At 38.6% G+C, this 14440-nt stretch overlaps 1 protein-coding gene across 14 annotated transcripts in view; it reads right to left on the bottom strand.

Annotated features, from left to right (window-relative positions):
* The window catches only part of RAPGEF6 (Rap guanine nucleotide exchange factor 6), a 267271-nt gene that overhangs the window by 216900 nt on the left and 35931 nt on the right, over positions 1–14440 (bottom strand). For 9 of the 14 annotated variants that reach the window (XM_023548454.2, XM_023548476.2, XM_023548463.2 and 6 more), the window contains 2 exons: positions 3037–3107; positions 1363–1419 (listed from right to left, as the gene is read on the bottom strand). In XM_023548454.2, the coding sequence (XP_023404222.1) occupies positions 1363–1419; positions 3037–3107 (128 nt within the window). Of the gene's footprint in view, positions 1–922; positions 987–1362; positions 1420–3036; positions 3108–5720; positions 5883–7869; positions 7924–14440 lie in introns of those variants that run through there. The other 5 variants (XM_064275393.1, XM_064275400.1, XM_064275404.1 and 2 more) reach the window with 4 other exon arrangements.

Genomic DNA, 14440 nt, shown 5'->3' with positions numbered 1-14440 from the left:
AGAGAAAGCTGAATGCCTTTGGGGAGAGACCTAGGGCCAGGGAGAGGTATACCTACAAGCACAGCTGGAAACAGGGTATCCTGATGGAAGAACTGTATCTTGAACGTTCCTGCGCATGAACTGTAACTATTCCTTCTCTAATAACCCCCATAATTGTGAGTATGGTCTTTGAGATCTGTGTGGACACTGCAATGAATTATGGAACCCAGCCAAGAAGGAGAGAGTGCTGTGGGAGGGAACAGTTGGTTGGTGTCAGAATTAGTAGGGACGGTGGAGAGATGAGGCTTGTCTGACCTCTACCTCGTGGGAATCAGCCTTGTGCTGTTAATCTGGTTCTCCTTCCCCCTTGTGGGGTTAGAGGAGGTCAGACAGTGCCCCCTAGCCGTGTTTACAACCGGGAAGTGTAAAATCATAATGAGATAACACAATGAAATACCTCATCAGCAGGGTAGCTAAAATTCAAATCAAGCTAACAAAAAAACACAGTATCAAGGATTGTCAAAGATGCAGCGCATCGCGAACTTACCATACACACTGCTGGTTACTGAAATTGGTACAACCTAGAAAACTGTCAGTATCCCCTAAAATTTGAACATGCACATTTCTAGTCATCTTATTTCTAGGTATATGCCCAACATGAATGAATAAATAAAGGCACAAAATGACAAAATGGTCATAAAAACCTCTTTCTTCATCATAGTAAAAAACTGGAAACAATCCAAATATTCTTAACAGTGAAATGGATAAATGAATTGTGGTATTTTCATATACTGTACGGCAGTGAAAAAGAATGAATGTAAAAACATGGAGGAATCTTAAACATTTACTGAGCAAAAAAATCCTGGCCAAAAGATTCCACGTACATTAAATACAAAAAGAGGCAAAACTAATCTATGGTGACAGAAGTCACAACTGTGATTACCTTTCCAGAAGAGAATTGACTGAAGCCTTCTAGAGAGCTGGTATGTTTCTATATTTTCATCTGGCTAATAGTTAACATCAAAACAAAAAAACCAAACATGTCAATTCCTACTCACCGTGACCGTATAGGACAGAGTAAAAATGCCCCACAGGGTTTCCAAGGAGCGGCTGGTGGAACTGCCGACCTTTTGGTTAGCAGCCAAGCTCTTAACCACTATACCACCAGGACTCCAATAGTTACACAGGTGTATATATATATTAAAATTCATTGAACTGTATACTTAATATCTATATACTCTCTACATATGATACTTCATAGTTTATTCACTATACTACAATCTGCTCTACAGAAATTGTTACAGAATCAAATGATTTTTAGTGCTAAAAGTAAAAATTTAAACATAAAGGTAATAAATTTAAGGTAATTATGGAAATACTTACCAAAAAAGAATTTGATTGCCACTGTATCTTTCATAGCGTGCTCTTGCAGACATCAGTCTAATATATAAAAGGTAAAAATTTGTGAAGATTTTAATAAATTTTTTTCAAAAATTCTGTGGCAATTATCTCAAGACAATATAACCAGACTTACCAATAAATTTTCACTGAACTACAGGGGTTTAAAAATGTATACATAAAATGCAAGAATATTGTCTAAACAGCAATTAAAAAAGAAAAAGTTTTTTTTTCTTTTTTAATTATTAATTGGCAACAACTTTATTACATATATTATAAAACCTGTCAATTCACACCAAATAATGTGTGAGAAATTTTATATTTTATTATGAAAATATAAAATTTAAAACTTGTCTTATTCACTACTAAATGCTTAGTGTGAAGTACAGTTATTGGTAGAGGTATGCACACAATAAAAATCTGCTAATGTATTTGCTTGCACTTAAAAATACAGTAAAACAAAAACCTCTTTCACATATCTAAATTCGTATACTAAATGCTCTAGTTTTCGGTTTTCTTCTCTCTTCTTCCTGTAGTTGTTTGACATACACTAACACTGAATTATCTTTGATTACACAGAAGAAAACAGAAAATAATAAATCTCAAACAATTACATTTTAGCAATCTGGTGATAACCAGAAGCTTAAGGAACAGCAAGGAAAAGTGGTGGATGAGCTGGTCATGGAAGAAAAACATGTATTAACTAAAATTTTACACAAAGTTACAACTCTTACTGCATTAAATCACTCTAAAGTGTAATCATAATGATATAAGGTAAGCAGGCAGATACCCCATTTTACAGAAGAGAAAATAAAGCTCATAAAGTTCACAGGTTTTGTCCATGGGAGGCCGGTGCCATATCAAGGGTCCTGCTCCTTCCACTTTAATATACATGCCCTGCCCATCTTAAGCAGATGACATAGTAAACAGCAATACAAATTACAAAAAAAAAAAAAGTTTTGTTTGTCCTATGTACCTAAAAACTCACTAGCATATTCTAAGCATTTATGTGGTGACCACTGTACTTTGCTCTAGATAATCTCATTTAATCCTCAAAATGCAGTAAAGATACTATCATTATCCCTATTTTATGGAGGACAAAATGAGACTTAGACGCTAAGACTTGCTTAAGGTCCCATGGCTAAGAGATACTGCAAAAAGTAAATGCAAATTCCTTTCCCACTCTTCAAAAGTCCGTAAGTAGATTGGCCTCTGTGACTACCTATCCAAACTTCCATCATTCTCTACCTCTCTTCTCACTATGCTCCAGCCACAAATGCTCTCTTTTTTTGGCATGGTTGGCTCCTCCCTGTCATTCAGGTATCTGCTCATAAGTTACGTCATCTGAAAGGACTTCACTGACCATCCAAAGTCAAGTCCTACCCAATTAGTTTATTTCACATCACCATGCTTAACTGTATTCTCAATAACTGTTGTTATGGGATAGTATACACAGTTTTTATTGTAAGTATTTCCCCCCAATTTCAAAATCACCACTACCAGAATATAAACTCCAGGAAACCAGGGATCAAATGTATGGGAATCCCAAGCACCAAAAACACAATATGAGGAATATAAAAGGTGCTCAACAAATACTTGGTGAATGACTGACCGAATAACTCCAGAGCACACGCTCTTAAACCACAGCACCACACTTACCTAAGCTGATGTTCCCTGAGATTTGACAGGATCTCCATTCCGTGAAGATAAGAATAAATAGTATTTAAGTCCTGTGGAACAGAAAAGTTTGAAATTATTTTTCAAATATGCTTTTTAAAATATAATGATACCCCATAAGTATGATCTCAAGCAGCCATTTTGACAGATCAATAACTGGGAAGAATACAAGGTAGAAAAGAGCTCCCTCACTCACACAGGAATGACACCGCTGATGGCCTCTACTCAAACAATGCCAAAAACTCATTATTTCATATGAAAGTCTACTCCATTTTTAAAAAGATCCAACTTTTTCCTCTTTAAACCAAAAACCAAACCCATTGTAAAAGTGTCAATTCTGGCTCATAGCAATCCAACAGGACAGAGGAGAACCGCCTCAGAGTTTCCAAGAAGCGCCTGGCGGATTCGAACTGCCGACCTTTTGGTTAGCGGCTGTAGCACTTAACCACTGCACCATCAGGGTTTCCTTTCCTCTCTAGTCATTTTCAAATATGTGAAAAACAGTTACCATGTTGTCATTTAAGTTTCATTTTGTTTTGTTCTCCAGATTACATATTTTCAGTATCTGCATGCTCCAAGTCTTTCTGCATCCTGGCTTACTTTTCTGGGGATGACCCAATTTGTCAAAATTCCCCTTAAAATGTGACTCTGTAGAGACCTAAATGATATGACCTACCATTAAACAAACAAAGGAGTCCCTGGGTGGTGCAAACACTTAAGCACTCGACTACTAGTCAAACGGCTGGTGGTTGGAACCCACCCACAATGCACCTCAGAAGACAGGCCTGGCAATCTGCTTCAGAAAGGCCATAGCCTTTAAAAGCCTACGGAGAAGCTCTATTCAGCACACATGGGGTCGCCATGAGTCAGAAGTGACTCTATGGCAACTAACAACAGCCATTAAACAAAAAAGACCTGCAATGGGAAAATCCTATCCTGCACTCTGTGAAAGAGGGAGTGAATCTTTCTCTATCCCTCGTTCAGATAACTAGGTATGAAACACCCCAGGATGACATAGTATAGTAACCTCAGCAAAGAGCAGTGGCACAGCAAACAAGTATGTGGAAGTAGTCCACTCTGACTGAAAGCAGTTATTTTACCACTGATGTTACTTAAAATTGTTGGTGCTGGGTGATAATGAAAAGCAGACAGGCTTCAGTTCTCCACATAAAAGAATCCTTACTGCCTACACCCAGGGCAGACCACTCCCACACATTATCCTCACCCACTGATAGCAACTGGCCAAGAGAATTATCAGAAGACAGCTGAGAAGAAACAGAAATTAAACACAACCTGCTTTCCAGTTGGCCAATAAGACAACATGGAGTGACTAAGATTAGGACTGCCAATTAACTATGAAGCATCAAACTTGTATCCCTGCTAAATTCTTACTAAAATAAGATTTTTAAGTATATATATAAAAAGGATAATAGCTTAAAAGAAAAACAAAACAAAAAACAAATGAGAAAGGTCTACAAAAATTTGAAAGGTAGAAAGCAGATGAAGTAGCTACGTGGTCTGTGTTTCCAAAGATGGCCGTAACAGTATCTTATTCCACATGCTCTTTTCCAATGGGAACTGCTCTTGGATCTGGTCCTGTGCTTTGTTTTTGAAAAAAACAGAACCTGGTAGAAGTGAGGCTGTGTAACTTCTGAGCTCCAAATATCTGGGATGACCACCAATCTTCTAAGAAAGCCCAAACTAGCCTAATGGAGAGAGAATGGTCACACTGACCAGCACCAAGGCACCAGATGTATAAGTGAAACCGTCTTAGACTAGCCTAGCCACCACGTGAATGGAACCAAGAAAATAATCCCAGTTAAAGCTGTGTGGAGCAAAAAAACCAACTGCCCAGGCAAAACCTGCTGAGTAGAGGTAATAAATAGTATCCTTGGAAAAGTGCAGCTCATAAGTGAGTCCCGTGGGCCAAAAGACACACCCAGTGGACAGTCTTTACCCCCCAAGTACATAACAGAATTTATATAGTTGGCAGTTAGAATAATCCCAACAACGATTCCATGATCTGTATGGCAAAAGCTCTCATAATAGGAAATACCAAAACCCACAGCCATTGACTCAATTCTCACTCACAGCAACCCTATACAAAGAACTGCCCCATAGGGTTCCCAAGGCTATAAATCTTTCTGGAAGCACACTACCACATCTTTCTCCCACAGAATGGCTAATGGGTTTGAACTGCTAACCTTATAGTTAGCAGCTGAGCGCTTTACCCGCTGTGCCGCCAGGGCTCCTACTGTAGGAAAAGCCAAGTGAAAACCTCTGAAACTACTTCATCCCTCAGAACAATGATGAAGAAAAAACAAACAAACAAAAAACCCACTGCCACGGAGTTGATTCCAGCTCATGGTGACCCTACAGGACAGAGCAGAACTGCCCGATAGTGTTTCTAAGGAGTGGCTGGATTTGAATTGCCAACCTTTTGCTTAGCAACCGAGCTCTTAACCACTGTGCCACCAGGGCTCCCAGAACACGACAGTAATTAAAAGTCAGTATTACACAAAAAAAGACAAACAGCCCAATCAAAAAATGGGCAAAGCACTTGAACAGATATTTCACAAAAGATGATAAATATATAAATGCCCAACAAGCACATGAAAAGATGTTCAACATTGTTGTTAGTTGCCCTTGGGTTGATTCCAACTCACAGTGACCCAATGTATGCACAGTAGAACTGTTCCATCAAGTTTTCAAGGCTGTAACCTTTCAGAAGCATCGGAGCCTGTCTTCCGAGGTACCTCTGGGTGGGTTTCAATCACCAATTTTTCAGCTAGTAGTCAAGTGCTTAACCGCACCATCCAGGACACCCACTAGTCATTAAAAAAAAAAGGAGATGCAAATCAAAACCACAATGAGATACCACTACAACCCCTCTACAATGGCCATGATCAACAAAACAGAAAATAACAGGTATTGGCAAGGATGTATAGAAAATGGAACCCTCATCCAGTGCTGGTGGGAATGGAAAACAGTACAGCCACTGTGGAAAATGGCTTGTGGGCCCTCAAAAAGTTAAACATAGAAATACCACATGACCCAGCAATCCCAATCCGAGGTATATACCCAGAAGAATTGAAGGAAGGGAAGCAAATAGAAATAGTGTTGTGTTCACTATTCACAACAGCCAAAATATAGCAACAACCAAATGTCCATCAACAGATGAATGGAGAAACAAAGTGTGGTATATGCACACAATGGAATATTACTCAGCCATAAAAAGAAATGAAGTCCAACGGGAAATATAGGGTGAAGAGAAGGACTGTTCAGTCACATTGTAGGGTGAGCAACTAGGGTCACATAACAATGTGTGTATAACTTTTTGTACCAGAAACTGACTTAATTATAAACTTTCACTTAAAGCACAATAAAAAAAAAAAAAAAAAGAAGCAGAAATGAAGTCCAGATACATGTTAGAACATGGATAAATCTTCACAATGTTATCTTGCGTGAAATGTCAGTCACAAAATGATCCCACTTATGTGAAATAGGTAAACATATAGGGACTAAAGTTTACTATTGGTTACTAGGGGTAAGAAGGAGGGCAAAAAAGGAGTCACTGCTTAGGGGGGCACCAAATTTCTCTTATGGTGGTGAAATAATTTGGAAAAGTACAGTGGTGATGGTTGCATAAAATGAGGAATGTAACCAGTGTTACAAAGTGTACATGTAAAAATTGTTGAATTGGTACATGTTTTGTTATAAACATTTTTAAATATATATGTAAAAATGGTATATAAAAAAATATATATTACACATATTATGCTACCTGTATTTTTATAAAAAAAATTATATATATATATACAAATACATATATAAACACACACACACATACACACACGTGCACATATATATATAGCCCCCACGCATCTGTCAGTGTGTTGTGCTGTGAGGGCTTGTATGTTGCTATGATGTTGGAAGCTATGCCTCCAGTATCCAAATACCAGCAGGGTCACCTATGGTGGACGGGTTTCAGCTGAGCTTCCAGACTAGGTCAGACTAGGAAGAAAGACCTGGTGCTCTACTAATGAAAAAAATTAGCCAGTGAAAACCTTATGAATAGCAGTAGACACTGTCTGATATTAACCACTGCGCCACCAGGGCTCCCAGAACACAACAGTAATTAAAAATCAGTATTACTGATGAGCCCTTCAGGTTGGAAGGCACTTAAAGGTGACTGGAGAAGAGCTGCCCCCACAAAGTAGTGTCCACCTTAATGACGTGGATGGAGTCAAATTTTCAGGACCTTCATTTGCTGATGTGGCACTACTCAAAATGAGAAGAAACAGCTGCAAACATCCATTAATAATCGGAACCTTGACTATACAAAGTATGAATCTAGGAATGTTGGAAATCATCAAAAATAAAATGGAACACATAAACATCGATATTCCAGGCATTAAATCAAAACCAAACCAAACCCAGTGCTGTTGAGTTGATTGCGACTCATAGCGACCCTATACGACAGAGTAGAGCTGCCCCACAGAGTTTCCAAGGAGCACCTGGCGGATTCGAACTGCTGACCCTTTGGTTAGCAGCCGCAGCACTTAACTACTAGGCCACCAGGGTTTCCTCCTAGGCATTGGTGAGCTGAAACGGACTGGTATTGGCCATTCTGAATCAGACAATCACATGGTCTACCATGCCAGGAGTGACAAATTGAAGAGGAATAGCATTGCAATCGTTGTCAAAAATAACATTTTAAGATGTACCCTGAAGCACGATGCTGTCAGTGATGGATAATATCCATATGCCTACAAGGAAGACCAGTTAATATGATTATTACTGAAATTTACTCACCTACCGCCAAGGCCACAGATGAAGAAATTGGAGATTTTTATCAACTTCTGCAGTCTGAAATTGATAGAACATGCAATCAGGATGCATTGATAATTATTGGTATTTGGAATGTGAAAGTTGGAAAGAAGAAAGGATCAGTAGTTGGAAAATATGGCCTTGGTGATAGAAATGATGCTGGAGATCATGAGATGGCATGATACAATTTTACAAGACCAACGACTTCTTCACTGTGAACATCTTTTTCGACAACATAAACGATGACTATACAAGTAGACATCACTGGACAGAATACACAAGAATCAAACTGACTACATCTGTGGGAAGAGACCATGGAAAAGCTCAACATCATCAGTCAGAACATGGCCAGAGGCCGAATGCTCAATAGCTCATACGGAAGTTCAAGTTGAAGCTGAAGAAAATTAGAGCATATTCCATCAGAATTTAAGGACCATCTCAAGAAGAGATCTGACACATTCGACACCAATGACTTAAGATCAGACAAGTTGTGGAATGACGTCAAGGACATCATACATGAAAAAAGCAAGACGTTATTAAAAAGACAGGAAAGAAAGAAAAGACCAAAATGAATGTCAGAAGACACTCTGAAACTTGCTATTGAACGTCGAGTAGCTAAAGCAAATGATGACGTAAAAAAGTTAAACAGGAGTCGCGGAGCCAAGATGGTAGAGTAGACAAGACACTTCTGTCGAGCCCTCTTTACGACAAAGACTCGAAAAAAGAAGTGAAACGAGTATATCTGTGACAAGCTGGGAGCCGTGAGCATCAAAAGCAAGCTTAGACAACGAACTGAGGGGCAGGGGGAGGAGAGACCGTACAGAACTAGAGAGAAGTTACCGGACCTGATTCGCGGGTAGCCCTCAGGCACCACTCCCGGCGTGGCGGCGGTGGCTGTACTAGCGTTCGGCCACAGTTTCCTCAGGGAGAAGCAGCCAGCCACACGGCCTACTCACACCTCTGGAGCCTGAGGAGAACGGCGCTCTTGGCAAAAGCTAAGTACTTGCACATATTTTACCGTGCCCCCTCCCTCAAAGCCAGCTTCAGTGGCTGAATCCCTGGGCCTGAGATAGACCCTGGTAAGCACCCAGAGCCATCCTCCCGGCCTTGGGGAAGGAAAAAATTTATAATTGGGGGAAAAAGATAATTTCCTAGCTCCATTAACCGGGGGCTCAGGACAGAAGCGGCTCCCATCCAGGCATAAACCGTCTGTGGATCCTGAGCACCTTTCCCTTCTGCATGGACCTGTGTGGGCCTATTTTGGGAGAATAGGCCCTTGTTGCCAAACTCCAACCATTTCAGCTTTGCGGTGGAGAGGTGGGTGTTTGACGTTTGACATTGCTTTGCCTATTAAACAAGGTCCTCACCTACCCACATCAGGGACCTAAGGACTGGTAGCTCCACTCAGGTCACCCAGCCACCTGTGACAGGGGTCCAAAGATAACTGGCACCTCCCAGGCATTATGACCAAAAACTTTGGGTGCCCATGGTCCCTCTGGAGAACCCACCCACCAGCACGCTCTAGGGAACAGAGACGCGTTTTCCTCAGAGACACTTGGGGGTTGGTTCTCAGCCCCCTGCCTTGTTCAGAGTGTGATACCCTACTGGAATCAGATACCGGTATATACGCCAATCACCCGTGCCCCTCTAAGACTGTAGGACAGAGCCTGTACCACACACTGATAGCAGCTACTTGGAAACCTGAGCTGAATTCATACAAGAAAGCTGAATGGATTCCAAGACTGATATACCTGATAACAGCTCTAGCCACCTGGGGACAGGACACCAGAGCTCCAAAGGCGAAAATAATCAAGCTAGCTCACTCAAGCAACCCATAGGGGTAAACCAAAACAAAACAAAGCAAGCAGCTATGACACAGTAAGCAAGCAAAAACTAAAAACAATAACTTAGAGATGGCTCGGAGACAACAGTCAATATCAAGTCACATAAAGAAACAGACCATGATCACCTCAACTGGCTCTCAAAACAAAGAATCCAGGAATCTTCTAGATGAAAGTGCATTCCTGGAATTACCTGATGCAGGATACAAAAGTTTAATACATAAAACCCTTCAAGACCTCAGGAAGGAAATGAGGCAATACGCAGAACAAGCCAAGGAACACACAGATGAAGTAACTGAAGAAATCAGAAAAGATTATTCAGGAACGTAATGAAAAATTTAATAAGCTGGAAAAATCCACAGACAGACAGCAATCAGAAATTCAGAAGATTAACAATAAAATCACAGAGTTAGATAACTCAATAGGTCAGAGAAGAATTGAGCAAGTAGAAGCTAGAATTTCCGAACTCGAAGGTAAATCACTTGGCACTAATATATTTGAAGAAAAATCAGATAAAAGAATTTAAAAAAATGAACACACCTTAAGAATCATGTGGGACTCTATCAAGAGAAATAGCCTACAAGCGACTGGAGTACCAGAACAGGGAGGGATAACAGAAAATACAGAGAAAATTGTTGAAGATTTCTTGGCAGAAAACTTCCCTGATATTGTGAAAGATGAGAAGGTATCTATCCAAGATGCTCATCGAACTCCACATAAGGTAGATCTAAAAAGAAAGTCACCAAGACATATTATAATCAAGCTTCCCAAAACCAAAGATAAAAAGACAATTATAAGAACAGCGAGAGATAAATGAAAAGTCACCTACAAAAGAGAGCCAATAAGAAAAAGCTCAGGCTACTCAGCAGAAACCATGCAGGCAAAAAGGCAATGGGATGACATATTTAAAAAACTGAAGAAAAAAACTGCCTGCCAAGAATCATATATCCATCAAAACTGTCTCTTAAATATGAAGGTGAAATTAAGACATTTCCAGATAAACACAAGTTCAGGGAATTCGTAAAACCCAAACCAAAACTACAAGAAATACTAAAGGGAGTTCTTTGGTTAGAAAATCCATAATATCAGATATCAACCCAAGACTAGAGCACTGGGCAGAGCAACCAGAAGTCAACTCAGACAGGGAAATAAAAAACAAACAAACAAACAAGATTATACACTAAAAAAAAAAAAAAAAAGCCCAACACAGGGTAAAGTGATGTTATTATATATAAGAAGATAATATTAAAATAATAAAGAAGAACTACCCAAAACAGAAATGTAATAACACATCTTCTATATGGAGAGGAAGATACGGCAATACAAAGATAAAAAGTTAGTTTTAAATTTAGAAAACTAGGGGTAAATAATAAGGTAACAACAAAGGAGACAAACTATCCTACCCATCAAAATAAATACGAGGGAAAAATACAAACTCAGCAAAAACAAAATCAACAACAACAACAAATATGAGCAAAGGATAATATATAAAGAAAATCTACTCAGCACATAAAATCAATTGGGAAAAAGAAAGTGTCAACACAAAAAAAGACGTCAAAATGATAGCACTAAATTCATAAAACCTATCCATAATTACCATGAATCTAAATGGACTAAATGCACCAATAAAGAGACAGAGAGTGGCAGAATGGATTAAAAAACAAGATCCATCTATATGCTGCCTATAACAGAAACACCTTAGACTTAGAGACACAAATGAACTAAAACTCAAAGGATGGAAAAAAATATATCAAGCAAACAACAATCAAAAAAGAGCAGGAGTGGCAATATTAATTTCTGACAAAATAGAGTTCACAGTTAAATCCAGCAGAAAGGATATGGAAGGACGCTATATAATGATTAAACGGACAATACACCAAGAAAATATATCGATATTAAATATTTATGCACCCAATGACAGGGCTCCAAGATACATAAAACAAACTCTATCAGCATTGAAAAATGAGATAGACAGCTCCACAATAATAGTAGGAGACTTCAACACACCACTTTCGGTGAAGGACAGGACATCCAGAAAGAAGCTCAATAAAGACATGGAAGACCTAAATGCCACACTCAACCAACTTGACCTCGCAGACGTATATAGAACACTCCACCCAACAACAATCAAGTATACTTTCTTTTCTAGTGCACATGGAACATTCTCTAGAATAGACCACATATTAGGTCATAAAGCAAGCCTTAGCAGAATCCAAAACACTCAAATTTTACAAAGCATCTTCTCTGACCATAAGACCATAAAAGTGGAAATCAATAACAGGAAAAGCAGGGAAAAGAAATCAAACACTTGGACACTGGACAATACCCTGCTCAAAAAAGACTGGATTATGGAAGGCATTAAGGATGGAATAAAGAAATTCAGAGAATCCAATGAGAATGAAAACACTTCCTACCAGAACCTCTGGGACACAGCAAAAGCGGTGCTCAGAGGCCAATTTATATCAATAAACACACACGTCCAAAAAGAAGAAAGGGCCAAAATCAAAGAATTATCCCTACAACTTCAATAGAAAGAGAGCAACAAAAGAAACCCACAGGCACCAGAGGAAAACAAATAATAAAAATTAGAGCTGAACTAAATGAAATAGTAAACAGAAAAACAACTGAAAGAATTAAAAAGACCAAAAGCTGGTTTTCTGGAAAAAAAAATCAACAAAATTGATAAGACCACTGGCCAAACTGACAAAAGAAAAACAGGAGAGGAAGCAAATAACTTGAATAAGAAATGAGGTGGGCAATATTACAACAAACTCAACTGAAATTAAAAGAATCATATCAGATTACTATCAAAAACTGTACTCGAACAAATTGGAAAACCTAGAAAAAATGGATGAATTCCTAGAAACACACTACCTACCTAAACTAACACAAACAGAGGTAGAACAACTAAACAGACCCAAAACAAAAGAAGAGATTGAAAAGGTAATCAAAAAACTCCCAACAAAAAAAAGCCCTGGTCCGGACAGCTTCACTGCAGAGTTCTACCAAACTTTCAGAGAAGAGTTAACACCACTGCTACTAAAGGTATTTCAGAGCATAGAAAAGGATGGAATACTACCAAACTCATTCTATGAAGCCACCATATCCCTGATACCAAAACCAGGTTAAGACACCACAAGAAAAGAAAATTACAGACCTATATCCCTCATGAATGTAGATGCAAAACTCAACAAAATTCTAGCCAACAGAATGCAACAACATAGCAAAAAAATAATTTGCCATGACCAAGTGGGATTCATACCAGGTATACATGGATGGTTCAACATTAGAAAAACAATTAATGTAATCTACCACATAAATAAAACAAAAGACAAGAATCACATAATTTTATTAATTGATGCAGAAAAGGCATTTGACAAAGTTCAACACTCATTCATGATAAAAACTTTCAGCAAAATAGGAATAGAAGGAAAATTCCTCAACATAATAAAGGGCATTTATACAAAGCCAACAGCCAACATCACCCTAAATGGAGAGAGCCTGAAAACGTGCCCATTAAGATCGGGTACCAGACAAGGATGGATGGCCTTTATCACCACTCTTATTCAACATTGTGCTGGAAGTCCTAGCCAGAGCAATTAGGCTAGATAAAGAAATAAAGGGCATCCAGATTGGCAAGGAAGAAGTAAAAGTATCTCTATTTGCAGATGACATGATCTTATACACAGAAAACCCTAAGGAATCCTCAGGAAAACTACTGAAACTAATAGAAGAGTTCAGCAGAGTATCGGGATACCAGATAAACATACAAAAATCAGTTGGATTCCTCTACACCAACAAAAAGAACACCGAAAAGGAAATCACCAAAATCAATACCATTTACAGTAGCCCCCAAGAAGGTAAAATACTTAGGAATACATCTTACCAGAAATGTAAAAGACTTATACAAAGAAAACTACAAAACACTTCTGCGGGAAACCAAAAGAGACCTACATAAGTGGAAAACCATAACTTGCTCATGGATAGGAATACTTAACATTATAAAAATGTCTATTCTACCAAAAGCCGTCTATACGTATATTTAATGCCAATTCCGATCCAAATCACAACGACATTCTTTAATAAAATGGAGAAACAAATCACCAACTTCATATGGAAGGGAAAGAGGCCCCGGATAAATAAGGCATTACTGAAAAAGAAGAACAAAGTGGGAGGCCTTACTTTACCTGATTTTAGAACCTATTATACTGCCACAGTAGTCAAAACAGCCTGGTACTGGTACAATAACAGATACATGGACCAATGGAACAGAATTGAGAATCCAGACATAAATCCATCCACATATGAGCACTTGATATTTGACAAAGGTCCCAAAACAGTTAAATGGGGAAAAGACAGTCTTTTTAACAAATGGTGCTGGCATAAGTGGATATCCATCTGCAAAAAAATGAAACAAGACCCATACCTCATTCCATGCACAACAACTAACTCAAAATGGATCAAAGACCTAAATATAAAATTTAAAACGATAAAGATCATGGAAGAAAAAATAGCGACAAGGTTAGGAGCCCTAATACCTGCCATAAACAGTATACAAAACATTATGAAGAATGTAGAAGAAAAACTAGATAACTGGGAGCTCCTAAAAATCAAACACCTATGCTTATCCAAATACTTCACCAAAAGAGTAAACAGACTACATACAGACCGGGAAAAACTTTTTAGATATGACATTTCTGATCAGCACCTGATCT

Source organism: Loxodonta africana, chromosome 2 (genome assembly GCF_030014295.1).
Source record: "Loxodonta africana isolate mLoxAfr1 chromosome 2, mLoxAfr1.hap2, whole genome shotgun sequence".
NCBI lineage: Eukaryota > Metazoa > Chordata > Mammalia > Proboscidea > Elephantidae > Loxodonta > Loxodonta africana.
This window is presented reverse-complemented; position numbering and strand designations above follow the sequence as displayed.